The 27,056-nt window shown below is 48.9% G+C and overlaps 4 protein-coding genes across 9 annotated transcripts; 2 read left to right on the top strand and 2 right to left on the bottom strand.

Moving 5' to 3' along the window:
* The first annotated feature begins 722 nt into the window (after positions 1-722).
* On the top strand, positions 723-12,472 carry RHCE (Rh blood group CcEe antigens). 2 transcript variants are annotated; one of them, XM_087761261.1, is made up of 11 exons: positions 723-863; positions 2,202-2,299; positions 3,545-3,731; positions 3,955-4,105; positions 4,776-4,917; positions 7,779-7,936; positions 8,246-8,383; positions 8,623-8,753; positions 9,654-9,733; positions 10,768-10,841; positions 11,459-12,472. In XM_087761261.1, the coding sequence occupies exons 3-11, from the start codon at positions 3,565-3,567 to the stop codon at positions 11,483-11,485; spliced, it is 1,068 nt and encodes a 355-aa protein (XP_087617387.1). In that variant the 5' UTR covers positions 723-863; positions 2,202-2,299; positions 3,545-3,564; the 3' UTR covers positions 11,486-12,472. The 2 variants fall into 2 exon arrangements, with proteins under 2 accessions (XP_087617387.1, XP_009469060.1); XM_009470785.2 differs by lacking the exon at positions 723-863 and having other exon boundaries at positions 1,926-2,299.
* TMEM50A (transmembrane protein 50A) lies at positions 12,470-17,123 on the bottom strand. Of its 5 annotated transcripts, XM_087761269.1 has the most exons (8): positions 16,996-17,123; positions 16,475-16,586; positions 15,942-16,054; positions 15,475-15,542; positions 15,174-15,266; positions 13,808-13,868; positions 13,458-13,517; positions 12,470-13,011 (listed from the first exon to the last, which is right to left on the bottom strand). In XM_087761269.1, the coding sequence occupies exons 2-7, from the start codon at positions 16,565-16,567 to the stop codon at positions 13,472-13,474; spliced, it is 474 nt and encodes a 157-aa protein (XP_087617395.1). In that variant the 5' UTR covers positions 16,568-16,586; positions 16,996-17,123; the 3' UTR covers positions 12,470-13,011; positions 13,458-13,471. The 5 variants fall into 5 exon arrangements, with proteins under 5 accessions (XP_087617395.1, XP_087617394.1, XP_087617392.1 ...); XM_087761268.1 differs by lacking the exon at positions 12,470-13,011 and having other exon boundaries at positions 13,046-13,517; XM_087761266.1 differs by lacking the exons at positions 12,470-13,011; positions 13,458-13,517; positions 13,808-13,868; positions 16,996-17,123 and adding exons at positions 13,883-14,078; positions 16,690-16,984.
* A 74-nt stretch (positions 17,124-17,197) lies between these two features.
* On the top strand, positions 17,198-22,632 carry RSRP1 (arginine and serine rich protein 1). The gene is made up of 6 exons (XM_087761262.1): positions 17,198-17,410; positions 17,916-17,971; positions 19,200-19,829; positions 20,183-20,337; positions 21,498-21,581; positions 22,106-22,632. The coding sequence occupies exons 1-6, from the start codon at positions 17,322-17,324 to the stop codon at positions 22,289-22,291; spliced, it is 1,200 nt and encodes a 399-aa protein (XP_087617388.1). The 5' UTR covers positions 17,198-17,321; the 3' UTR covers positions 22,292-22,632.
* A 165-nt stretch (positions 22,633-22,797) lies between these two features.
* On the bottom strand, positions 22,798-25,037 carry SYF2 (SYF2 pre-mRNA splicing factor). The gene is made up of 7 exons (XM_087761264.1): positions 24,923-25,037; positions 24,732-24,836; positions 24,397-24,522; positions 24,087-24,204; positions 23,907-23,997; positions 23,303-23,401; positions 22,798-23,200 (listed from the first exon to the last, which is right to left on the bottom strand). Exons 1-7 carry the CDS (start codon positions 24,983-24,985, stop codon positions 23,035-23,037), a joined length of 768 nt encoding a protein of 255 aa, XP_087617390.1. The 5' UTR covers positions 24,986-25,037; the 3' UTR covers positions 22,798-23,034.
* Between the last annotated feature and the right edge of the window lie 2,019 nt (positions 25,038-27,056).

Here is a 27,056-nt window from a genome sequence, read left to right as displayed (position 1 = left end):
CCGGGCCGAGCCTGAGGCGTGCGGGTCCCGATAACGGCGTTAAAACTGCACGGAGGAACGTGCGTGAGGCCTCTGGTCCCCTTGGCTGAGCCGATGGGGACGTTTTGCTGGTCGCAGAGCTCAGATTTGAAAGTTACTTTGTGTTTCGCCCTGTCTGAGATCACTGCGCTTAGGTCTTTCTGTTTGGGAGGGAGTTTAAGCTGGAAGTCCGAGCATCAGCATTTGCAGTGTGGCTTGTCATCCTGAGGGAAAAACACATGTGAATTCCTAGCCCTTGGTGTATTTTCCCCGAGTGTTAATGCTGACGGGATTTGGTAACAAATGTCAAAGGAACTGATTGTGTTCATTTGACTGGGGCAAAATGGTGGAAGGAGTTCTGGGTCGTTCTTATCCCGCGTGTGAGTCCTAAGGGTTTGTCTTGCAGGAAACAGATGAAAGCTAATCAGATATATTGCGTTTATAAACCACACAAAGACACTGCATCAGTTAGCTAAATCAATTTCTAAGCTGCAGTTTCAGGTGTTTCCTTTTTCTCATCTAGAGAAAGTTTACCAGGCGTTCTGACCCACGGAATTCCCGTGAAAAGGCGCTGAATGTAGGTCTGTCTGCATCGGGATTTTTCTCAGGTCAGGGCAGCGCTCTGCACATCTGGGAAGGTCCTTTGTTGTTTAGGAGTTTCTGAAATGGGGGTAAGGATACTTAACTTACGGTTTTATTAGGCCTAGGTAAAAGCTGGTAAAGCAATTTGGTGCTGTATGTGAGGAGGGTGCAAGTTATCCCCGCAAGTGCCAACCTTTCACAGATGGCTTGGAAACCACTATTGTGCCATATAGCCTGGGTTTGCAGGAGGAATGTCCTAAAACGTAAGCGAACTGGAATTTTTCTGCATATGTGTTTGTCTGATAGATACTTCTGTCACCAGTAGGTGGCTTTCTATCCATGTGTATGCATTGTTACTATCTCAAACCCAGCATGCAAGCACAGCGCTGGATTTGAAATGGCCTCAAAGTAGCAAGTCTGAGGCATAATTACAGTACGTTAATCTCCTGGACAACCTCAAAATAGAAGTGTTTGCCAAAAGCACAGTGAATACTGAGAAGATAGTAATGTTCATATTATGGATTCGTAAATTGTCCTCAACAACCAGATAATCTTATCTAACAAATTATGATGTCTGTGCATGGGGATATACTGGACATAGCTTCCACTGTAGAGCCCTGCTCGTGTGCCCAAAATGCTCACTCTAGTGGCTCCTGGTTTAAAAAACCACCACCAATACCAAATAAAAAAAGCCTGTGCCTTACCAAAAGGCTCAGAACCCATAAGGCAATGGGTACCTTGTAGCCACAATGCGGTAACGGAATTTGATACGCTTCTGGATGAAGGCTAGGTCTGAATTAAAGATGAGGAGGGTGTAGGTCTGTGGTTTGGTTCTCAATTAAAAGCCTGCAGCACTCTGAGTGGTGCTGCCTGCCTGCAGCTTCCCGGCCTGGGGATTACCAAAGCCTTGCAGAGTGTTCACTGTAGCTGTTTCCATAGCCATGCTATAAACAATAGACCAATCTTACAAGTAGCGTAGGACATGCTACATCTCCTTTACGTGTCCAGAGATTCTTGATTCTCTGGCGTTGGGTGGGATTCATCATGTATGAGAAGGTTTGCCGTGGGACATGGGTGTAGAGCTATCGCCTAACCAAGCCGAGAATCCCATTGAGAATCTCGGCGGGACGTTCCCCGACCTTTATATGAAGGGACTTGGCTCTAGGAGGGATATGAGCAATGTAAATCAATAATGGTTTTGCATAAACCTCACCATCCTGCTCTTGTGAGTCCCTGTTCCTCTTTACTTGCCATTTAGCTGATATGTAAGGCTCAACAGGAGCTGGAGTACTGTATGGTGGTATCCTGGAGCGTTACAGTATTGACAGCCTGGTATGTCTGTGTTCATGAGTACTTTTTGAGTTCAGTTCATGTCGGTTGTGGTAAGTTTGGGCTCCTGACATGCCACAGATAAGGAACTGTTCCTTGCTGACGCCTCTTGGGTTTTTTATCTCTCTGAGTTTTTATTCCTGCCCCCCCACACCTCCTTTTCTGTTGGTTTGAGGTTACTGGAACATTTTTATAGAAAAAAATATTAATGTGTTTGTGCTGAATGTAGTCTAGCGCACAATGTCTTCTAATTACCGCAACTTCCGAAACAGTGTGCCGTGGCTAATCCTTTTTCTGGAAGCTGTTTTCATCGTTCCCTTTTACTTTTTGCACTCAGATGATCTTGCATTCATATCAGACTTCAACCCAGGTAAGATTGGCGGCCTCGCTGTGAAAGGAAGGGTTAATGCCTGCTTTTATTTTGCAGTGCAATAGAGATGGGATTCAGCAGGTTTGTGTATTTGTTAGTGAGAAGTAGAATGCTTTTACTGCCCTTTAAGTACCCTACCTTGCCACATGTGGTGTGTATTTATTTATATCACAGCAATGACAGTGAACGAAGACGTAAGTGATGCTAAATTGAACTGCTGGTCTGTTTTCTGCTGCCTCTTTGTGGTAATCTTGACTCCTATGAACGTAACAAACTTCGGAGAGCAGGCACTGCTCTGTGTTAAGTGCCTGCCTCTGTGAGGTCTTGGCACGCGAAGGCGTTGTTATGCTACAAAGTAAGAATTCAGGATGGTGGTATTTTCCATTTGAATGCTTGATATAAATAAATGATGTTAATACAGCGGAATTAAGGGTTTAAATATATTCTGGAGATGTGTTTTGTGCATTGATCAAAGGAATGTATTAGCAGATTATGCTACGGCCATAGTGTGTAACGTATGTAGAGTGTTGTGCAAATATGAGCTGATTAATCCTCGTGACATCCTTGTGTTACCCTCCCTGTTTTAGAGCTCAAAAATGAGATCTACTTACTAGCAGTTTGATATTCTGCTGTAGGTACAGGCCGGCACAACCATAGGAGAATTATATGTTAGCATGTCCCGGGGGACGCTGCCAAGCCTACAGATCCAAGAGCTTATGTCTTGGACAGCCTCTACCTTTTACGCAATGGTGCTGGTTTCCATATTAAGCTTTCTGCTGCTATTTCTGTTCCTACTGCCCAGATGAGGACATCATACAGGTTTCTCTTTGTAACTCATTTCTTCCCTAGTGCCCTCAAGGAATGAGTCAGCGCTAATTCGCAGTAACTCTCCCTGAAAAGTCCCAACTTAATCTCTTTAAATTCACCTCGGGGAAAAAATGAACGTCCAAATGTCATGGCTAAACGTACTTCATTTCTGTGCTTTTTGACCCCTCAACCCCCATCCTATGGCATGCCTTCTGATCACTTTGTAAAATTAAGTTCAGGGTTAAGGGTATTGTTTTTCTGATTACTTATGGATTGGAAAGAAAGCTGTGGAATTCTTTACAAGTACTAAATAATAATGGCACCTGAATTTTTATCTGAAGTCTTCTTAGTTAATTGTGATCTTTTATTTATTTTTTAACCAGAAATCCAGTCTACATTAATAACTTCACTGCTCTCTTGGTCTTTTCTGCCATGCAGCTTTTCAAGATGTCAGCCACATGGTGGTTTTTGGATTCGGCTTTTTCCTGACGTTTCTGAGAAGATATGGGTTTAGCAGCACTGGATTCAACCTCCTGATCGTTGTACTTGGTGTCCAATGCTCTGTGCTGATAGAAGATTTATTAATTTTACTTCTTCAAAAGGAAGATGAAGGTGTTCCGGAAAGGTAATTAGTTCGTGTTGGAGTTGGAATAATCTAGAACTGCTGATTGCTCTTTGTGGAGGATAATGCCTTGTTACATGGACTGTTTGTGAATTAGCACAGTCATATTTGCAGACATTTTACACGGCTTTGGGTTTTTAAGTACATTTTACTGTCTGTCATTCTTTCTTTATTGGCCCTGGTGTGGTCCTGGTACAGAATTATTTTTTGCTTTCTTTTGTTGCAGAATAACAAGGGCTGCTGTGAGTGTGACTGCTGTGGTCATCTCTACTGGAGCTGTTCTTGGGAAGGCTAATCCTGTGCAATTAATTCTGATGACAGTTGTGGAGATAATAGTTTTCCATGTGAGCAAATGGATCAACAACACATTCCTGCAGGTCTGTAGTATGATTTCCAGGCACATGGGGGAAAATTTCACTGGGACTTTGGAACGTTGCCTTTTGGTGGTTTGTTAGTGCCCTGCTGCCAGTGCGTGTTATCTCATCCCAGTTAGTTTGTGGCTATGTTTTCATCAAGAGATGAAGTCTGACTTTGGGACTATACTTAGGGATGTCAAACTCCAGCCCCGCACGCTCTATATCTATGTAATTGGCTATATCTTTATGCTTGGCCTTGAAGGGTGAGCTGATCTGATGGACTGGGATGTAGTGCCTTGCCCATGCCCTGACCGTCCCCAACACGTGAATGAAAGCCTTGACCTGTGCTAAGGCACTAATAGCCCTTAAACTTCACCCGCTCCCTGTGTCAGTTCAGCCTGGAAGATCTCCAGTGTCAATGGTATACCAGCCCAGTCTGGACAGCAGAGTCAGATCTGCATTTGACGTACAATGTAAATATACCCCAAACTCTCTGTATATGAATTGTGTGTTTATGAGCTGCATTGAACTCGGATAAGTTAATCTCGTGTAAATAACTCATGCATAAACTGAGGGACTGTGAAAATAAATTGCTTATAGGGAGGTTACATGAGCAACTATATCAGGAACTGCATCAAAGGCTTCCTGTGGCCTGAAATAAACCACAAATTTGATTATTCTATTGATGTAGGTTTCAGACAGTATCAGCATGATGCACGTTCACCTGTTTGGAGCCTACTTTGGTCTGGCAGTCTCCTCACGTTTCTCTGAGCCATCACCAAGGTCCGAGAAGAACGCGAGTACCCCGAAGTCAGATTTATTGTCAGTGTTGGGTAAGGCATTTGCTTTAACGTCTCGGTTGGAAGAAGGGATTGCAGTGAGGACATAAGGAATGTTTCTGGGAGCTGGCCACAGCACACTGAAGCTTTTGCATCCAAAGGGATGCAGCCAAGCATAGAAAACCGCTGCTGCTGTGGTTCCTGGTTTCCGACAAAGAGTTGGCGAGGCTCAGCATGTTTCCTACCAGGCATATAAGCCACTCCTGTGACGGCTGTGGTTTCGTTTGCTTTTGTCAGTCTCAGCATAAAGGCTATGCCTGGTTAACTGTTCCCTCGCCCCGCTAAGTTGTCCCCTTTGGGCTTGTATAGGCGTACCGGTAAGGGACCTGTGCACCAAAGTTCAGGTGTTTACTTGTATTTCAGTAGTGCTTACAGTTCCCAGCTGGGGCCAAGGCTCAGTTTTGTTTTGCAGGGTGCTGTACAGAGATATTAAAAGCCAGTCCCCACCTAGTAATGTAAATGAAAAGATAAAAGCCTGATGAAGGGTGGGGAGTATGATACAGACAGGCACGCCAGAAAGGCTCCGAGTGATGACAGGCTGAATGTATGGGAGTTCCATTCTTTTTCTGAAAGAAGCAATTTGGTTTCTTTATTATCGTGACTTATGTTGTGCAACTGCCACCAGCCGAACTAAGATCTTTCTGTGAAGGCCTACAGAGTCTAATTCTTGGTCGGCCTTAGCCCAGTTTAGGGAACGAGAAATTTAAATGCTGCTCTTTTGAGTCCCTGGAGTTCTTGCTTTGCTGGAGAATTCGAGAAGATGAGTATTTTTATCTAACTCATCAAGACACTGATACACCTTCATTACAATTTTAGTGCAGCTTGCTACAACCAAGTGCTTGCTATCTGAAGTAATTATATTGCCATGTCTTGAATATTTCCTGAGGTAATGTGGGTAGAAAGGAGCAACTAAGCAGGCAAATTCCTCATAGTTCCTTTTTGTATCCTGCTTCTGAGGGCTGTGACTCTCCAAAAATACTGTGTTTGAGTTTGGGATAAAATCACAAATGCTTTTTACTTAGCACATTAGTTGCTGTAGTGAATATGCTGTAGTGAGCCTCACAAATGTTTTTTAGGAGTGAACTCAGAGCGCTGACTGAAAACAATCTGCATCCAGTGTCTGGCAGGGAGGTTTGCAATGCCAAGATTAGGGCTGTAGAGTTACCTACAAATTGAAATTACTGCTAAAAACAAAAAAAACAGAAGAAATGCGTCCAGACTGACTGGATAGACTGCAAGCACTGAACTTGCGAAGAAGCCCGTTTCTCAAAGGATATCCTTGATAGAAATAGCACTCCACACGCAGAAAACGTTAGCTAGGAACGTGACCTGGCCAGATAATACCACTTTGCTGGGAAGCCTGTCAGTTTTTCAGATCAAATCAAGGTTAATGGGCCAAATATCCTGTCTGAGAGGCATGGTTATCACCTCCCTGGTGCACTGAAAGGGTGAAAATTAGCAATGGAAACTGGATTTCAAGGAGCCAAGATAAGCTTGTACAAAAGCAGTAGCTGCCAGGGTTGCTAGAAGCTGGATTTAGCCATTATGCTTTATAGTGACAATGCTTGTGTCACTTCTCGATTGACTTGAACGAGAGCACTTCACATTTTACTGTCGGGTAAGTTGCACAAGGGTCTGGTAGCTCTGTGGCGTGGAGAGCAGAACGTTAGCTATGGGAGTTGACTGGACGGCAAAAAATAGTGACTGGGCAAAGCAAAATCAACTGTTGCCTGGTTGTGTTGTCATCTGTGCACTTAGGCACAGCTTGCAATGCGTGGTGCAGCTTGACTTGGCGTGAGGCCACCTGCTTCCCTCTGCTGGTTGGAACTCCATCTATGCATGTGTATCGCATGCACGTAGGAAAAGATGTGTCCTGCCAAGCAGTGAAGTTGTTTTATAGAGGCTGGGATTCCTAAATGCTGACAATTAGGGCCCGGGCCATAGAAGCAGAAGAACCTGTTTTCATTCCTATTGTTAGCGAAGCCTATGTGGTCATGAAAGTGTGACGCTGTACAGTGATCTTACAGGAGGAAAGTGAATTGTTCTTTTGGACCCACATACAAGGGAGTAGCCGTTCGGTAGGTAGCGCTCTCACAAATAACAAGGAAGTTAAGCTGTGTGTAGGTGAGCTGGTGAAGCATGATCACCTCAGCTCAAGCTATGGGTCTTAGCCATCCTCTGGAGCAGTCCTAGTAGAGGTAGAGAGGATTCTGTTCTTATGATCCAGTTTATTCTCTTTTTCTCTTCAAACCCTGCCAGGAGGCAAGAGAACCAGTACCAGTCATACATACTTCCAAAGTGCACTTTGTTTTTCTTTATAGCAATTTGTACCATGTGAGCTGGTTTCTCTTCTTCCTTGGCTTGCTTTCGTTCTCTCTTGCAGCTGGTTTTGAACAGTTATTCCACAGCTCCATGAAAAGGAGCAGAAATTTTGGCCAAGGAGCAAGCCCCTGGTGCCTGTGCAGAACAGGCAGGACGCTGATTGTTTGGAAATCAAGAGTGGCATTGTTCCCACTTGTATCTGAACCTGCGTTTAAGGGGACGATAGCTAGGACAAAGCTGATGTTAAAGCTGTTCTTGAAAAGGGCATCCTACCTTCAACGCTGCGAAGGACCGGCCAGGTGCCGGCGGGGCTGTGCTGTGGCTGCGTTTGCCGTGGCGGCGGTACGTTTCTGGGAAGGTGTTGGTGTAGCAGGTGACTCGGGGCTGTCTGCACTGTGAAGCGTTATCCTTTGTGTACGGTGTGGGAATTACAGGGAATGCAAAACGTGGGCTGGAGCTCTCCAGAGACAGCTGGTGATGGATTCACTGTGTTTTAGAGCAGGTAATGATAGTTGCTTGTCTTTGTCTCCAAGGTACTCTCTTTCTCTGGGTATTCTGGCCAAGCTTCAATTCCATACTAGCTATGAACAAGAACAAAGCAATCTACAACACCTACTTTGCCCTTGCAGTGAGTGCTGTAACTGCCTTCATGTTGTCTGTTCTGACCACAAAGGATGGAAGATTCAGAATGGTAAGACACGAGAGAAAATCACTGCATGGAGAAGGTATTTTTCTGGTACTCTCAGTAATACACTGAAAGTCTAACAGCTATTAAGTAAAAACAAGTCCAGGTTTTCAGCCTGCCAGTCATCATTAGCCTCCCAAGCAGAACACTGAAGCTGTAACTTAGAAATTGTGTTCTCAGATTGTAATTTACGGTATACAGAGGCCCAAATTCACCCTATAGAGATCGCACTTGCATGAGAATAGCAATCTATAATATTGGGCTGCTATCAGTGGTGACTGAATTCTCACTCCATGTTTTTGTTTTATTTTACAGACTCATATCCGCAGTGCAGTGCTAGCTGCTGGGGTCACGGTTGGTAGTGCAGCACACTGTATCGAGTACCCTTGGATTGCCATGATTTTGGGTCTGCTTGCCAGTGTGACAACCATATTAGGATCTTACTGTCTACAGGTAGTACTCAAAACCTGAAATTGGTTTTTGTGTAAGCTGTATAAACTTCTTTTCCAATGTAGGATAGCTCAAGGGAAACCTCTCTTTCAAAGGGATTAAAGCTAGGAAACCTGAAGTCTTGAGCAGAGCGCAGGATTGCAGCTCGCAAGGCCAAAGCTCATTTTCTAGGTCTGCGACAGACAATGTGCTGTTGTCAGCTTGTGTTTCGGTGTATCACTTAAACCTTTTCTTCCTCCCAGAGGTGCTTCAATCCTGTTCTCAAGATTCATGATACCTCTGGAGTTCATTTCACTTTTGGCTTGCCTGCTGTGCTCGGAGCTCTTGCCCAGGTCGTTCTCTTAGTAATAAGAAACTGGACTGATTTACCAAGGTACATAAATTCTTGCTATTAAGTAATAAGCTTAGCTAATCATTATTGTAGTATGCCTTGAGAAGAGTTCTCATACATACAGAAAGCCTGAATGTCATCTCAGATAAATCGTTTTATACCAGATAACCTAAGATAATCTCTGAAGTCGGTAAAAAAGACTTTCAGAGTTGGGCAGACTTTGGATCAAAACTTCAGTATTACCTTTTGGTCCTGCTTTCTGTCTCCCTTTTTATTTGATATGAAATAGAGCAGACACAGGCGATGAGGGCTGGGGATGTGCATCCTTCCAAGACTCATTTTGGCTTTTGTGATGTGTTTTGGGGAGCTCTGTATGCTAATACGGGAGGGCAGAAATCAGCATTTCTCTTCGAATGAGGCTTTAGCTCTGAGTCAGGGGCAAGAATGCCCGTCTGGACTAAAGCCAGTCTGGGCACTGAACTGGAAACTGTACTTGGGGAGATACCCTGCAAAAGCTGAAGGGCTGGGTTAAGGATATTCTCCATCGGGTGTTTTCATCTGGCACTGGCATCTCGTGTTTGCAAATCAAGCTCATGTCGTGTCATACAAGAAGTTCTCTGATTTTCTCAACTTAGGCGGGAATGAATCACAGTGCAGCGTAAGGGCCTTACCCTTCCCGTCATATTCTTATTGAAACAAACAAATTTAAGATGTTTTAGTACCACAACGATGGCTTCTAAGGGCAAAATATGTCCTCTGAAGTCTGTATTAGGCTTCTGATAAGACCTCTTAAAGCATCTAACTGCAACTGCAGAGAGATTCAAGAATAACAGATTTTTTACGAGAGGTTTTGATGTAAAATGCCAGGTAGACACAGATTCATTCGGTCTTAATGCTAAATTCAGCAACTCTAAGAGGTGAAACACTTGTTTTGCTTTTCAGGGTGGATTATTTGGTCTTGCTTCACGTTGGTGCCTACTGCCAGACCATCAGTGTTGCCTTGGTAACAGGTTTTATCACAGGTCAGTATTGAAAAACACGTTCCAGTAATACCTTCCTCAGTTGCCCTGTGTTTCTGCGGGTAAATTCTTTGCAGAAGCAGCCGTGGGAAACACGAACGCCAGGGGCTCTTCAAAGCCCGTCTTTTGAAGAAGAGATGTATTCAACATCAGTAACCTAGTAGCACCATTCTTGCGTTGGTGAAGTTTATTTGAACAGATGCTGAACAGCTGCCTTCACATTTCAGACAGGAGATGTGTGAGGATGAAAATACTTTTACATTTGGGTATTGTCTCAGTGACAGAAAAATGCTCTCTGGAGCTTCTCACTTTTTAGGCCAGTCGGTGTAACTCTGCGACGTTTCAGTAACGTCAGTAGCTGGCTTGCGTCAGCCGAGCGCTGGGCCTTTGATCGCTGCCCTGGGACCGTCAGGGCTCGTGCTCCTCATGTGACGTTCTGTCTGGTTTATGGCAGCCGCAGTTCTTCTATGGCTGTTAGTTCTGTCTTGAGTAAAAGAGAAACGGCAGATGAAATTGCTGTGAAATGTACTCTAGCGGGATTTTTTTGTGCTTTAATTGATCCGAAACCTTCGCGTTACCTGAAGTGTAATTAAGAAGTTGAGCTAATCAAGCAGATTTTTAAAAAACATTCAACTAAAATAATCAAACATTCAGTGTTTAACCAATTGTTTAAAAATCTAGATGTTTCCATCTGAAATCCCAGTGCTGATCAGCTCGATTGCTTTAAATACACGGGCATTTTTCATGCCAGAAGTTAATAATTTTTGATGTGTTTTTAGAATCTGGCAGGCTGTTTAATGGGGCTTTACCTAGAGTAATTAATTTTTAATAACACGAGCCTCGATCCTGGCAAGCTTCTCTCTTTGCACATAAGGTCAACGTGAGTCAGGGGCTCTGCTGAAGCGTTTAGCTCTGCATTTGCATTTGGAGCTGTGTTACATTTGGATGCGCGTTAGTAAGAACCCTTCAGTGACACACCATCTCCCCCTTGCCCTGCTCTATGTGTTTATGTTGGATTTATGTGTTTTTGCAAATAGGTCTAATCTTAAACTTCAGACTGTTTAAGACCACCCCTGTATCGAAGTACTTTGATGACCAGTTTTACTGGGAGGTAAGTTTCAAGGCAAAATTCACTGTGTGGGAGTACATATAGCACCTTGTTGACGAATTCCAGGTATTTGAATTAAAAAAAAAAGGGGGGGGACAGTTCCATCGCACAGTACGTTTTGGATGCCCTGATGGAAACGGTTTCCCACAGTCGATCAGAGCCTGGACGTTATAAATGCTTGTAGCCTTCAGCTGGGGTTGTCAGAGCCGCGGGCGGGCACAGGGCCGAAGCCGAAGTGATCGTGGCGGCTGTAACGCGTAACCATCGGTGCTCGGAGATCCTCTGGGATCGGCAGCCCTGGCCTCCGGGCTGCACACGCGGTCCTGAGGAGACCCGAGCAGCACCTAAGAGCGGGGTTTTTAGAAGCCGGTGAGCGGAACGTGAGGTGCTTTTTGTGAAAACAGACCAAGGCTCCTGGCCTCCGCGGCTGCGGAGCGGCTGTTCGGCCTGCGCACAAACGCAGGCCTTGCGCACCGGTAGGTGCTGAATGCGGCGCCGTATCTGAATTACAGAAAAAAGAAACGGATGAAAATAAGTTTCTAATAAGGTTTTGCGTCGCCTTTTTCGTATGATGATCTGATGCCTAAAACGTTCTGATACAAGAACGTTTGTCTTCACAGGCTCCCCGTTTGGCTGTCGGATTTTGAGTGGAGGAACCCAGCTGACACTTGACCACGATCAGCTTTTCCTGTTTGCCACTAGAGAAAATGAGCAGCCACGATGGGTTGGAAGAGCACTTAAGTGTCGATTCTCAGGCTCAAAAAAGCCATCCCAACGGACACACAAAACATTACTAATAAACTGTTCCAGTTATTCTTGAAAGATACAAGTGTAAATCTACAGATGCAAAATTAGAATGCGTTCTGCTTCTCTGCTTTGTTGGTCTTACCCGAAATGTTCTTTTGTAGGACACGTACAAAGAAGTCGGCTGCATTCATTGCAGTAACGGCTTATCAATCAAAATGCTCGGAAACTTTAAACTATTTTTAGCTCCCAAGTTTAAAAGCCAAAATGTCTATTTTAAAGTATAATTTCTCAAGGAGTACATACTCATTCTTATCTAGCGAAGCGCCGAAGTGCTTGTTTTTAAGCTAAATTAATTCTGTTGAAGGTCTTGTTAAGCAAGGATTTGATGAGTGAGCTGGATCGAACTCTGCCTCTTGCCAGACTGAGCTCTGAGTTATCTGACTGCTTGAAGAAAAATCTATAATCGCTTGGCTCAGGCTAGCTCTTTGGAAGTTCAGATGGCAAGAAGTTAAATTGTTCTGCTTGTGGATGCTGCCCCCGAGATCCACGGGATTTACTCCTGTTGAAGTTGGCAGCAAACCTCAGGTCAGCCTGTCTGCGCGCCCAAAAGGCTCGGACGACCGGAGAGACGGGGGGATAGTCCCTGGTGCTGCCTGGTACCAGTGCTAAGGCCCCATTTCTGAAGCGTCTTACGTTGAGCTGTTTTACTCCGAGACGAGCAGGGGGCTTTGGGGCGCGAGCTTGGGCTGACGGGCAGAGGATTCTGTGCAAGCGAACCCTTGTTTTTAAATGGATTGTGATCCTCAGTGTTTCTCCTTTGTTTCAAACTAGGTGGCATAGAAAAACTCCTTCAAAAATGCTTACCTAATAAAAAAGTCAAAATGTGATTGTTCTTATTTATTGAGCACACTTGCTTAAAAATGAAGTAATGAGGAAAACTGTGACATTGAAGACAAAGCGCGAGTTCTTCGATGCTCGCTGACCTCAGTTCCTTCATCGGGGATTAAGCAAAGAGGATCACTACCCTTCAAGAAGCGCGAGACGGGTTTCAAGCCATGGGAAATGACTCGCAGAGGAAGGGCCGGTTTTTCTTATTTCCAGTCATCTGCCGAGTTCACCAGCGCATGGTGACGCAGCCCGGAACGACGCTGACACGCTGCAGGATCAAAATTCTCCCTGGCAGCGACGGGCGCTGGCCTGGAGGGTACCTCCGCTCCGAGGAGTGCTCTTCCTTTCTTTTACAGCGGTTAGGAGAGAGCTGACAGCCAGCTTCGGGGATGAGCCACCACGCAATCTGTACTCGCGCCTCTCCAGCGTCACCCGCAGCAACGGTAAGTTGTTACTCACCAGAGACCTCCTCGTTATCGTCACGGGATAAATTAAATACTCAGGGAAGGGGAAGAAAAAGTCCCAAAGCAGCATAGCTCTGTATTATGCAAGAAAAGCCAAACACCAGTAAGTTTTGAAATTGAAGAAATGGTTATATTGTCCAGATATAGGAAATATTTAATAAATATATGTTAAAAAGTTGTTTTAAAGCATTTTTAGTAAGTCTTGGATTGTAAAGAACATCATAGAAACAGCTGGTTAAATACATCCGTTTTCCACTACGCCATTTACTTGTAGCAAACATCCTATCATCAAAGCGACTTCCGTTGTTACTTGTGGCAAGGTTACGTTTGTCAAAACATCACAACATTTAAATCAACATACAAGAGTAAAAAAATGAAACAGAACAGAACGAGAATTTTTAGTGCTATGATTTAAGTCTTCCTTGTTTTCTCTTCAGACACAATCGAAGGTCACCCGTTACAAAATGGTTTTACAAAATTTTGGGAGCGTGCAGTTAAAAAGCCGGCATGGCCAACGTACTTCCACAGGCGCCTTCATTGCCACAAATCTTCCGTGCGACCAAATTTGAAGACCAGGCCTCTGTTTAAAACAGAACGAAGGGACGTGAGTACGTAACAGAGCGAATCAAATACCCAGCATTTTAAATACTTGATTTCAGGGAGCAAGCTGTAGTATTTGTAAACCCAGTTGCTGGTCCTGCAACGAAACCTATGCAGACAGATCCCAGAGGTCTGCTGCCTTTGCCAGCAGCTTGTTCACCCGTGTCTAGTTACGAAACGGGGCTCAAGAAAAAACAGATTACAGCAAGTTTCAGTTTTAATCATTATAAACAAATCAGCTAAGAAATGAACAAAGGAAGACAGGCTTACCCGAAAAAGATGAACGCGTTCTGGAAAAACACAGCTATTCCCGGGTATACTACTGGTTTTTCTAACGAGAGAAAAAAAAACTCCATAAATTCTTTGGAAGTCGTTTTCAAGAATATCCCACCGCTGACATGTCAGAAACACTAAGTTCCGCTGCGATAGCGAAGATAAGCCGTTTCCTTTAAGCACGAACATCTGGAGTCTACGCGCCGTGACGCAGCGGTCGGGCTGAGCTGGCCGGAGGGGTCCGGCGCAGCGCGGGGTTCCCGAGCAGCTGTGGGGGTAAATGACAACCAACTCTTCGGGCTGTTGCGACTCCATAACAAACCTGCCGAAGCCAGGTTCTCGCGGGGCATTAAGGCAGCGCCGCGCAGCGCACAGACACCTTTCCTTCTCTAACAAGGTGGTCCCCTCCAACCTCTGTTGCTCAGCTGTGCGGCACGGGAGACAAGGATAAGCCTCGCCCCCCTGGAAAGTTGATTCGATGGCTTTTGACCCCCTAAAATCACTTGGCTTTCCAAATAAAGGAAGCCTCTCCTGTCCTCTAACCAAAAACGTGCCCCTCAAATGCAATGCTCGTGAAGACTGCAATTACCATGTGGGACTGCACAGCCTCTTTGGGATGCGTGTGGGTGTAGGTATATAGACATATATATTCAAATCTAACGTCCACATACACGCGGGAGCGCACGTTAGTAACGCTACTATGCAACTCGGGCACCTGGGTTTCCCTGAAAATCCCCTGTGAACTGAGTAAGGGCAGAGCTGGTGAGAATGTAAATGAAACAAACCCACCACTGTGCCCTGGCCCGTCTGAAACTCGCTTCAGCTCCGGGTACACGTAGTTCTTCACATTTACCTCAGTGACCTAACTTCCTTTGGAAAAACACAGACTAGTGCACTGCAGTTTTCATGTCTCTCTCAAGACTTGCCTTCACAAAAAGTTACCGTGGTACACGTTAAGGTATGAAATTTAAATAGGCAATTTGAATTATTTTTTTCCCTTTTGCTAATTTAGCATACAGGCTTTGGGAGCAATCTGCACAAAATCAGTGATTTTTATTCTGGGAATAAGTGTTCATCCAGGGAATTATTCCCATATAACTGCAGCAGTTTAATTATATCAGTATAGTTCCCAGTTGACCGAGACCTGTGTTTCCAGTGAGGCTAGTTAGAAGTTTGTGACATAGAAGTAGATAAAATCCATCCCAATAACAGCAGATAGTAGAGAATGGTGCGTAGGGAACCAAAATATTAAAACTGGTCCTGCCTAGAAACTGTCTAAAAATAAGTTCTAAAATTTAGTAGTCATTTAAAATACTTTAAGCTTTCAAAAATGGATCAGGTCACATGCCATACTGTATCTTACCTTTAACAACGTAGCCTCCAAAAAGGATCCACATGGAAGCAATCAGAGATCCAAAAGCCATCATAAAACCGATGAAGAGCCAGATCCGAGCACCTTGAAAAAGGCGTAGGGACGTTTAGGGCCCGTGTCTGAGGACAGACCCTTGTTGACTTTCAGCATGCTCTGGTTTCAGAGCACCTTCTGTCACAAGCCAGAGCTGTGCACAGATACACAACGTGCACGCTGCTACAGCTCTTACAACTCCTCCAAGACGTAAAGGCTTCACAGATCTGTCGCCGTACAACAGCCTGCGCCACCGTACCTGTTTGTCCTAGGCAGCCTTCGCTGTAACTGTCACCCCGCACTTGTCCGTTAGACACCGCATTGATCCTGTACCAGCAAAACAGGAGAAAACTGGGTAAACGTAGGGAAAGCAAGAAGTAAAAGTTTACAAAACAATAGGAGAAACTTCTCAGAAACCTATATAAAAAGGATGACGTTGCATTTCTTGCATTTTTTGGTATTTTTTTTAAAAAGGGGGACAAGGCTAAAGCTTAAAAAGCATTTCTCCAAAGACTAATAATGCTTGGACCTGTACTACACAATTTTTTTAAGTGGTTCCTTACTATAAATATCAACAAATATAAGAAAGATATTAGAGATACTCAGCTAGCAACGTGATTTGTTGTTCTTAGTTACCTCTCCATTTAAAGACTAGGCGTTCTTTTTTATTAATTGCACAAAATAACTTCTAGGAGTCTGTAGCTCTGATTAAGAAATTAGACTTACATTAGGAATGCAATAGTGGCTATAACCCCACACGCGTGGTATGAATGGTTGAAATCTTCCACTTTAGGGTATTTTACAGCCGCATCTATGATTATCCACCAACCTGTAAAAAACTATTAAAAAAGCAGAAAGAGCACAATAGCTTAAAATACAGACAGAAGCCTTTTAACAATGTGTAAGATTGCTCTAGAAAAAGTAACGTTCATATATAAATCGTTCTTGCAGTCTCCAACCCAGAGTCAGCTGATAGCATAACTAGTTTTGCTGTCAACTTAGGAACAAGACTAAATGCAAAGCCAGAGATTTACCTACTCCCAATAGTTACTACATGGGTAGAAGCTGCGAAACGTAAGTAACACGTGGGTGCAAGCACCCAGAACAGATTTTGTGGTTAGCTCTGCTGCTGCACACAAGAACAATGTATCCCTGTTCTTTTTTCCCTCTTTTACTCCCCAGCAGATAATACTTTTTAGCTCATCAACAGCTGACTGCATCTGGAAAGCCGAAAGCCGCCTAAGAGAAGCCGTACATACCAGCACGCCCGCAGCAACAGAAGCGATGGTGTTTCGCTTCTCTCCCCAGTCAACGCACTCCGAGCACCTCAAGCTCTCAAGAAAACCTGACATTTTTCAGCGCTCTGAGGAACTGCAGAAGAAAAAGGGACGTTTCTTTCCAAGAGGAAACCCACCAGACGGCAAGGGCCGCCATGCAGCAACGCGGATCGTGCCGGGCAGGTTAAAACTGCTACCTGGAAACCCCACGGCCAGGGCCCCTTCCCGAGGGACGGCCCAGCAGAGCTGACAGAGCCTGGCCACCAACACCCACCCGGGAAACCGCCGGGGAGAGGCGCCGGCCCCGGAGCTGAGGCGAAGTCAACGGCCGGGCAGCACCCCCGGCCCTCGGAGGGGGCCCCGCCGCCCTCCCACGCCCGAGGCCGGCGGCAGCCGGCGGGGCTGGAGGGGCTGGAGGGGGAGAAGGCTGCGGCCAAGCGTCCCGCCCTGCCCGGGGAGCGCGGAGGGCCCGGAGCGGCGCCTGTGGCGGCGGCTGCGCGTACCTGAGAGCGGGAAACGACCCTGCCCCGGCGGCTCCACCGCCGCAGCCCTCGCCGCCGCCGCCGCGCGCCCTGCGCATGCGCGGGGGCTCAGCCGACGGGGCGGCCGCGCGCAGGCGCGCTGGGTCCTAAACACCACCCGCGGCGCGTGGGCGGTGGCGGCGGTGGCGGCGGGAGGCGCGCGCCCTCTGCGCGTGCGCCCTGGCTGCCCGTTGCGTAACGGGGCGGGGCGGGGCGGCTCTGGAAGGTTCTGGGCTCCGTCCCTCAGTCGCCGGCGGGAGGCGGGAGCGGTGGCTGCGTCCTGCGCGGAAGGAGCCTGGCCGGTCGCTATGGGGGTGACTCACGAAGCGGGCTTGTCTCCTCAGGCGTCGCCGCTGGAGCAGGATCCCTGCGGGGGAAGCCCGGCGGGCTGGAGCCGGTGAGCGGTGGGGCGGGTGGTGGGGCGCCGCGGGGGAAGCCCGGCGGGCCGGAGCCGGTGAGCGGTGGGGCGCCGCGGGGGAAGCCCGGCGGGCCGGAGCCGGTGAGCGGTGGGGCGCCGCGGGGGAAGCCCGGCGGGCCGGAGCCGGTGAGCGGTGGGGCGCCGCGGGGGAAGCCCGGCGGGCCGGAGCCGGTGAGCGGTGGGGCGCCGCGGGGGAAGCCCGGCGGGCCGGAGCCGGTGAGCGGTGGGGCGCCGCGGGGGAAGCCCGGCGGGCCGGAGCCGGTGAGCGGTGGGGCGCCGCGGGGGAAGCCCGGCGGGCCGGAGCCGGTGAGCGGTGGGGCGCCGCGGGGGCAGCCCGGCGGGCCGGAGCTGGTGAGCGGTGGGGCGCCGCGGGGGCTGGGGTCAGCTCGGCAAGGGCGGTTGTTCGGCGGGGCGGCAGGGCAGAGGCCGTTCCTCGTCTCCCGTTGAACGCAGGACGCGCGTTATTCCCGTTTCTCTGTTACAGGAGCGCCCTGGTGTCTCACGGGAACCAGCCCCGGGGGTGTCCGGCGGCTCCCAGCGGTGAGTGCCCGTGAGTGGGCGGGGGGCCCGGGGCTTCCTGCGCCGTTCGCCGGGGAAGGCCGGCCGCGCCGGAGTGGGTGCGGAGCGCCCGCTGCCTGCGGGTGTCTCGGTAGCGTAGCGGTGGGAGGCGGGGGCTGAGATGGGAGTTAATCCCTTGTTCCGTCTCAGCCGTGCCCTGTATCGCGCTTGTGACCTTGGCCCTTGTTTAGAGGTGAAGCGGTGAAACTTCAGCTTTAGTAGCAGCAAGGGGAACGCTTCTTACAAACTGGTGTAGCACTTAGTACCCTCGATCAGTTTCCGTAAGGCTTTAAGGTTTGGTTGGTAACTTTTTGGTTTGCCATGAGCACTGAATAGAAATTTTGTGATAAAGCAAGCTTCCTTAAACTGTAAAGTGGTGGTGTAACTCAGGGTTTAAGTACTGCTGATAAGATAGTTACACCCTGGAATACAGTAACCTTTGTAGATATAAAATGGCTGCCACTAAAGAGGGACAGCCATTTTAATTAATATATAACCGTAACAAGCGTTACATTCTTTACAAGTCGTATCCAGTGAATCATTAGCTGTATTTTTCACTAGTTACGTAGAATGTTTTTAATAGCAGCTTGCTGCGTGCGCTGCTGGGACGTGTGTAGCTCTGTGCAGATAGTTTGGTCATGTGATACAGTCAAGATCTTGAAGTGGCTGCTTTGTGCCTTGAAGGTATTTTCCCCACACACACGCTGTTGGAGGAAAGCAGTAAAACTTAACCTCCATAGAACTGCAGAAGAAAACTATTCAATTTGTACTGATCTAGAAGGCAAATGGTTATTTTGCATCGTAGGTGCAATAGGCTGCATTTAAAATAGATTGAAGATAAAATACCTTGAAAATTCTGTTTGGAGGAAAAAAAAAGTATTAACTCGCGTCCTTTTCACACGAGGTGTGTGTTTAGCTAGCAAGCGAAGGGTATGGAACTTAAAACCCACACAAACAAACCTCCCTTCAGAATCCCACACAGAGCTGCTCATGGTTGAAACTGAAGCCTTTTTTATTTCGTATAAAAGACTGACTACAGGAGAGGAAATGAAACTTCAAATTGTCATGTGCAAAACATGCTGATAAACTGGATGAGAATTGCTGGTGTGTTTAATTATCCTTGAACTTTTAGTGTCACAATGTTTGTTGTTGCTGTATAAACGACTCGATGTGTATAAATGATTAGTTTCCCCTTCCCCACCCACCACAGGAACAGAGACTGGGTATTGCAGAACAACAATAAAAACGGAACCAGCTTCTGAAAGTACCTGCATGGAGAAAATGGTGGTTAGGAAAACTGATGATATGACAGGCTTCATGGATGACTTAACCCTCAGCTCACCCAAGAAAAGAGAGTCGTCTTTGCGATCCCAGAGAAGTTGTGATAGGTCATCAACAAGGTCATCTAGCAGATCCTCTAGCAGTTCACGGTCCAGTTCAAGTAGTTCCTCCTCAGCTTCTTCCAGGAGTTGCAGCCGATCCAGGTCCAGATCCAGGTCATGGGCTAGAAGAAACGGGTCCCGACGGTACAGAAGATACTCTCGTTCGTATTCCAGAAGCCGGTCGAGATCGCGTGGCTACGTGAGGTACCGAGGACGGTACCACGCCAGGCACTACAGGAGGTACCACCGCTCTCCTCCGAGGTACAGGTCCCGCAGTAGGTCGTGGTCTCGTGGAAGATCGTATTACAGAAGGTCCTATTCGAGAAGCAGATCGCGTTCAAGAGGCCGAAGATATTACGGATTTGGGCGAACAATATATCCTGAGGCTTACAGGAGCTGGAGAAGCAGGTCACGAACAAGGTCTCGGAGTAGGTCACCTCTCCATTTGAGTGAAAAAGGTACTTTTAATGAGACACTCATTGTGTGAGAACCTCAAAACATATCTTTTATATTTATTTTAACCACTCAAATTCTCATCTGTTTACTTGCTTTATAGAGCATAACCGATAATGGCAATGTGGAAGAAAAATCTCTTGTTACAAAAATGTTTAAAAAAAAAAAAAAGTGTAGTAGTTCAGTACGTATTCTTATACGCCCTTCAGCTGAAGCTAACTCTTCCAAGTTCTGAGGAAAACTCATCGCAGCTGATGCTTGCGTACATGGGGTGATAGCAAACCTGCAGGTTTTAGGCTTGCGTGAGTAGGTACGTGTTGACTGAAACATGAGAGTGACGCTTCTTTTCCTGTTACAGACAAGAGGGAGCTACTGGAAATCGCTAAAGCTAATGCTGCAAAAGCTTTGGGAACAGATAACATAGTCTTGCCAGCAAGCTTGAAGGTCCTCACTCCTTCCAAAGAGATAAAAAATGAAAAACAAGAGCATGAAGACCCTGGAGAGTCAGCTGAGGTAAGTATGGACTGGAGTGTTCTCAGTGAAAAGGTAAACGCTCTTAAAACTTGTCGTCTGCATGGATGTGTTCTAGATTTTAACTGTGGAGTTTGCGATTATGAATTCAAACCCTTGAACAAAAACTTCAGATTTACCAGAATGCTAAAATCTGCTCTAGAAACGGCTGTAGCTTCGTGCGAAGCTGAAAGCGCGGTGGACGCTGACGAGGCGTTGATCCCCTGCGTGCACGCAGGTGTCCCCTAGCAATCGGCCGGGAAGCAGAGGTGGATGTAGTCTGTTCTTGCCCGTTTCTTAGACAAGTTTATGTGTTTCTGACCTAAACCAAGGAGTCTCCTAGTGAATAGTGTGGTTTTTTAAAAGGTTAAATCTTTCTACCCTTTTTAACTGTTGAAAGCTTTTCATGTGCGACAAACTTGTTTCCCAGAAATTACATACCCAAGCACACAATGCATTTTACATACTTTATTTCTGTCTTATAGAAATCATGACTATGGTTCCAGACATGATGAAGAAAATCTGTTGGTAATTAAGGGACTTGTGGGCTGTAGCTGCTGTGCATTTAAGGGAGGGAGAGACTCGAGCAGCTTAAACTGAATTTGAATTTTAGTTTGGCTCTGTTGTTACGGTGCGTTAACCTGATGCGTGGTAAATTATAAACTGCGATGACTCTTACATCGCTCCATACTGCTATTTCAAAGGGAAGTAAATTTACTGAGGGTTTTAGACAAATGGTACAGGCATCCCTTTCATAATGTATGCAATATATTCCAGATGTTGAGAGAGTACAGAAGAAGAGGCCTGCATCACTTGCAGATAAGTTAACTGTTGTTATCCAAAGCTCTGCAGGACAGAGACGCAGAGCTTAATGCGACTTACTCTACCGCTACACTTTGTTGTATGGCAGCCCATGCTCCAAATCCTTAAAACTGTAACTGGGGCGTGGCTGTCAGGTCACACGTGAATTGGCATCGATAAAAACATGGAATGTTCTTCAAATTGAGTTCAACATTGATCTGTTGGCGTATTTAGTAGCTTACAGCTACTTTTGATGTAAATATCTGAAAGAACTCTACCGAAAGTTTATGCTCTGTAGTGACTGCCTTGACGTGCGCGGAATAACGCCTCCGCCCGCTGACGCTGTGCGTGCTCTTCTCTAGCAACCCAGAAGCCTCGGGGAGGACAGGCCCAAGAGCGCAATGGAGAGAGCGACCGCGCAGAGGAGCATTTCTTTCAGCCCTAACGTAAGTGCCGCTTCCCCAGGTGGACGTCCAGTCCTTCCTCCCTGCTGCGCTGGGCCCTCCCCAGCCCCGGCTGCCAGGTGGAAGGTCTTGCTCACAGTAACGAGTTGAATTTCATGGTTTGATGATTGCTTCCCCGGAGGAGTCAGCTCAGCAGCAGAGCCCTGTCAGCCCTACAGCAGCGTGTTTGCCTTTCGGTGCTCGGTAACGTTGAATGCCTGCCCTGCAGCGCAGGCTCAGAAGGGGGTGCCAGGACTGGTTTATGCCAGCACTGGTTTACACCAGAACTCATTTCAAGTTACGTGTTTGGATGTGGTTTAATAACGCAGAACTAAGGAAAAAGGAACTTCCCTGAATCCTGTGGCAGGGAAGGGTACGTGCGTAGTTGATGCTGAGTAGGCATCGGGTCTGCTGGGAGCTGGGAAGAAAGCACTTGTCTTACCGGCACAGATGAACCCCTGGACCTTGACGCGTCTTAGCGCATTCCTTCTCGTTCTAGCGTTTTAAAAGGAAATTTCTTTTTCCAGAATACAATGGCAAAGCCAGTTCTACAGAAGCCAGCGAGCCATGTTGTTAAAGAACCGGCAATTTCTCCGGGCCGAGAAGAGGACAGGAAGGGAAGTCCCTATGGGCAGTGGGTTCCCGTCAAGAAGGAGGAGAAGAAAACATTTTTAAACTTCTCACCCCGAAGTGCGCTGTTCCGGGCACGCTAGCACGTTCTTCTCGCTGCCTCTGACTGCAGCATTGCGCATACGTCAGTAGCGAGATGTGAAATTTTCTGATCAGGTTGAAGGCTTGTTAATACTCAGTATTTATTCGGAGATGTTAATTTTGGAATCTTAGGTTTCTCTTTCAGATCTAGAGCACAGTGATCCAGAAGCCACAGGTGGGAATCTTGTGTATATTTGTAAATATTTTTGTATTGCTTTAATGGACTAGAACTTACAGGTGGGTAACTTTTTTCTAACAACAGTTCGGTGGTTGTTATTTTGAACATTGATTTACATTGTGTAACTGTTTACTTCAAGTAAATAAACTTTAGTTTTGCACTGGCTTCTCCGTGCGTCAGGCGTTGGCAGCTTGAGGTGACTGGCTGGGGTCACCCCGGCGGGGGCACCGTCTGTCACGGAAGGGCCGCGCGCGTTCCTCGCGCCTTCTGCCGTCTCCCCGCTCGCCGAGCGCGCTCGGGGACGTTGCCAAAGACGAGCTTTACTCCAAATTGAGTGGAAAGAGTTGGTGTTTATTCAGAACACGAAATGGCACGAGCTGGTTATTCCGCAAGTAAAGCGATGTACAGCTGAGGCCGTTAGGCAGATTACTTGTGTTACACTCACTATACTATGGGCTTTACGGACTGCTTAACGAGGGCTACGGGGCGTCTGTCTGATACAACCTTAAATTGCCCACAGCACCCCGCTTCCAGACGCAGGCTGTCGCGCTGCCGTGGGGGCGAGGGTCAGACGGCCGTTCCCCTCTCCAGGTTCTGTTTGATCTCGGCCGTGTACTTCCCGTAGAACCTCTCCGCCTTCTTGTTGAACTTGGCGTTTCGCTCGTTAATGTAGTCGATGTCCGCGTCGTCGTTGTACGGCCGCCTCCGGCTGTACTTCTCGCGCTTCTCAATTCTGTCGGACAAAGAGAGCGGTGGCAGACCGGGGCCGAGGCCCGTGGGCGCGATCGCGCAGAGCTGCTGTCGCGGGCCCTGCCGCGTCGCGGGCTGTACTCACTGTTTCTCGAGATCGGCAACCATTCGGTCCACCCCTTCCCTGGACGGCACGTGCGTCCCGTGGAGCAGGCTGTCGGAGGTGGGGTAGAGCGCCTCGCCGCTGGAGGGGAGCAACAGAGGGCGGGTCAGGCGAGAACACGGCGGTGCCGCACCAAGCCGTTAATTAATTTCAGGCGTGCGCGCACGCCTACGAAGAATGGGGGAACCCCGCGCTGGAATTCACATCTGTCTGAAGGCGAATGCAGCAGGTCCTCAGCTGCGGGGCAGCCCGTCCCTGACCCGCGCCGCCTCGGAGGAACCGGAGTCGTATGCATGCAAGTAAACATAAGCGAATGGACAAAATATTTCCCAATATTAAATATAAGCTCATTGACAAAATATTTCTTCAAAGCCGGCAAGGGCAAGTTTGAAGAACTGACCCCGACCAGTGCCACCAGTGCCGCTCCCAGCGAAGTGGGTCACCAGGCCCCGTGTTTTAAGATTGCGTCAAAAGGCCCGTTGATATCGCAGCGCACGCGGGGATGTGCGCGCGCTGACGGGCTGAGTTTAAGTCTTCAGCGCTCGCCGATAACGGAGAAACGCCCCAGACTGAAATCGCGACTTACTACTGCTCCTTCAGCTTCTCGTACTGCTCCAGGTCCGGTTTGATCTGCCGCGTTAAGCGCTGGTACTGGCGCAGCTGAGCGGCCGCGTAATCTTGGGGAGAAAAGGAACCGGTGTCAAGGGGAAGGACTTGACTTCGCGGTGCAGTCTGCAGCTGAAATACTAACAAAGGCGCTCGTTACCTGAAAATCCGAGATCTGGGTTTTTCCGCTTCTTTTTCCTTTCCCATCTCTCGGCGTCCTCCGCGCTGATCTCCAGCAGCTTAACTCGCTCGTAGTCTTCTCCTCTGGCTGCGCATTCCTAACGCAGCCCAAAGAACACTTTGTTTCAACAACAACCGTCAAACTCGGAACGACCCGGGTCAGTCCAGCCAGCCCCCAGCGCAGGCGATAATTCAGATCACCGGGAGTTGCTGGGGGCGACGCCTGTCCGAGCTGCCCAGGCGCCGGGGGGGCTCGGCAGGGCCACGGGCAGCTCCACTTGTGTCCTTACCTTCTTTTTCTCCTCCACCTTCAGCTCCCACTCCAGCCGCGCTTTCTTGGCTTCCCAGTTCGCTGGCAGTTTAAGTCTTTTATCTTCTTCCACCACTTCTTGATGATTCAGCTTGCGAGCCTCGTTCTGGGAAGGAAAGGGTTCGTGACCGAGCTGCGGGGCAGGGCGCCGGGTGAAACGCTGCGTTTGGCGAAGGGCTGAAGGAACCCTCGCCCGGGCGGGGAGCGGGCGGCCCAGCCTCCCCGCGGCCCCTCCGCTTTGCTTCCCCGCGCATCAGCGGCAGCGCGGGCAGGAACCGGCCCCGGCCCCGCTCCGGCTCGGCCGCCGCCGCGTACCCGCTTCATGTGGAGCTCGCGGAACTTGCGCAGCCGCTCCTCCCGCTTCTGCGCCGCCGCCGCCGCCGTGCCAGGCCTCGCCTCGTCCTCCGAGCCCGAGGAGCCCTGAAACGACCCACGCTCAGCCACCGGCGCTGGGAAGGAGTCGGGGGCCCCCCTCCTCCTCTCCTCCCCTCCCGCCGCCGCCTCACCCCGCCATCGGGACCGGGATCCCCCAAACCGCCCAGCGCCGACACCGCCGCCGCCATCGCCATCGCCCACGGTAAACACTTCCGCTCCCGCTTTCGTCACTTCCTGCCGGGGGAGCTGCGGCGGCGCTCGGGCGCCCCCCGGCGGGCGGGAGGTGCCGCTGCCCCGCTCCGCTGCCGCCCCCGAGGCGCCCGAGGCGGCCGCGGCGGGGCCCGGGGCTCCCCCGCAGCCACGAAACCGCCCCTCGGTGCTCTTCGCCTCGGCGCCTGCGGGGTTTCCCCCCCCCCGGAGCTGCAGCGGGTTCAAGCTCCGCTCCCCGCCGCCCTCTGGTCTCTGGGTCTGTCGCGACGGCCTCCAGTCGCGGCCTCCCCTTTCCCCTGCCTGATTTAAAACGAGCCGGGGTGGCAGGGGGCTGTTGCGAGGCGGCCGCGGCCTCGCCGGGAGCCCCGGTCCCTGCTGCCCTGCGCCAGCCTGGGGTCGGCACCCGGCACCAGTGCGGTTTGGGCTTAATTCCCGTCTGCCGAGGAGAAGCGGACGAAAAGCGGTGGCTCTCCTTTTTTGTCTTTGGAGGCAGATTTAAAGCCTTGTCGCTGCATCTCGGAGCCGTCTGGAAAGCAATCTTTAAATGACCCCTGTATGCCAGACAGTAACGCCCGGGCAGGCGACCTGCTGCGGGCTCCAAGTGCCTCCGCGCTTCGGTGAGCGCTGTTAATCAACCCTTTTCTCTTCTTCAAGGAATCGATGGGGTGACGCAGGCTTCGTGGTCAGGGTAAGGGAGCAGCACGTGGACCAGCTGAACTCTGCTGTGCCTCAGCTCACCTGGAGGCACCGGCGAGATCCGGGGTAGAGCCTGGTGCAGGATGAGAAACCAAGAAACAGCGTCCGTCTGTCTGCGCCGTCCGTCCACTCGGCCCCTCCGGGAATCGCTCGGGTTACCCACAACAGGTTTGTTCAGGGAGAAAGTTGTAGCTCTCATAGAAAACAAAGCGATAAAGGTTTTGCTGCAACTTCTGAGCAAAGAAAGTCAAAATTTCCGTAATACTGCTGCAGTGGCCAGGATCTGCCAGCCTTACAAAGCCAAATGTAGATCTGCGATAAGGATTTATCAGTGATATCGACATGCATCTGTGTGGATGTATGTGTAACGTCCTTATATTTGTACAGTAAAGGTAGAAGGATTCAGGACTTTTGTTTTTCTTTGAAGAAACAATCCAAACCCCAGAAGGTTCATAACTGCCAGCCGACGATATGTTTTTTAAATTGACCCTGTCAGCTGCGGCTCGTGACTTTCCAGCAGAGGGAAATGGAGCACAAGCGAAGCGGGGTTGTGGCGATGGCAGGCAGCCCTGGCAAACGCGAGCGATCTCTGTTCTCTTTTAACTTCACTTTCTTCCGCTGCCAAACTCTGATGCATGCTGAGTGATTAAAAATATCAAATACACTGTTACCCAGCAAGGAGTCAAGTCAGAGGGAAAAAAAAGAAACCCAACCCAGTGAAGCCAGTGCTGTAAAACCGAGCAGACTGGGGCAAAGAATGGGAGGCAGAAGGCTTTTATACAGCCCTGTCGAGAACGTCTTAAGAAAAAGGAGAGGATTGTCCTGACGTGGTTTGGGTTTTGGGTGTCCCCCCTCACCTGCCTTGTCCAAACCCTCACGGCTTGGCTGGGAGGCGTCACATTTCCACGCACGTGGAGCGAGCTGCCACCGCGCTGGGGACAGGGACCACTGGTGCTGGAAGCAGGGAGATTTCTGGAAGCAGGGAGATTTCTGGAAGAAGCAGCCAGTGAAGTGGTTGATGTCGTTGCGCAGTAAACTGGGCAGCGCGCTGTCAAAACCCGAGTTACGTGCTCGGGCCGTGGCTTTACCAATGCCTCCCTGCTCCTTCTGGAGCTGCCGGCCCCTCTGCCCTGAGGTTGTCCCTTAGGTCCTGTCCTCGCTGGCTGCGAGCCCTTTGCGGCGAGGGGCGTCCCGCCGCTTTTAGCGCAGGTGATCAAAGGAGCAAAGGGAGGCTGAGAGAAACGCCTTGCTGCCGCTGCAGCAGCAGCCCTGGCCGTGTCCCGCCTTTTATTTCCTGGCGCATCCAGAGGATCTCCCGTGACACCTGGGCGCTCGGTCGCTCCCGGTCTCCCCCAAACG

The sequence above is a fragment of the Nipponia nippon genome, unplaced genomic scaffold (assembly GCF_047370975.1).
Source record: "Nipponia nippon isolate SJK-2023a ecotype South Korea unplaced genomic scaffold, ASM4737097v1 scaffold_23, whole genome shotgun sequence".
NCBI lineage: Eukaryota > Metazoa > Chordata > Aves > Pelecaniformes > Threskiornithidae > Nipponia > Nipponia nippon.
The sequence above is the reverse complement of the archived record's forward strand: the minus strand, read 5'-3'. Positions and strand labels throughout refer to the sequence as shown.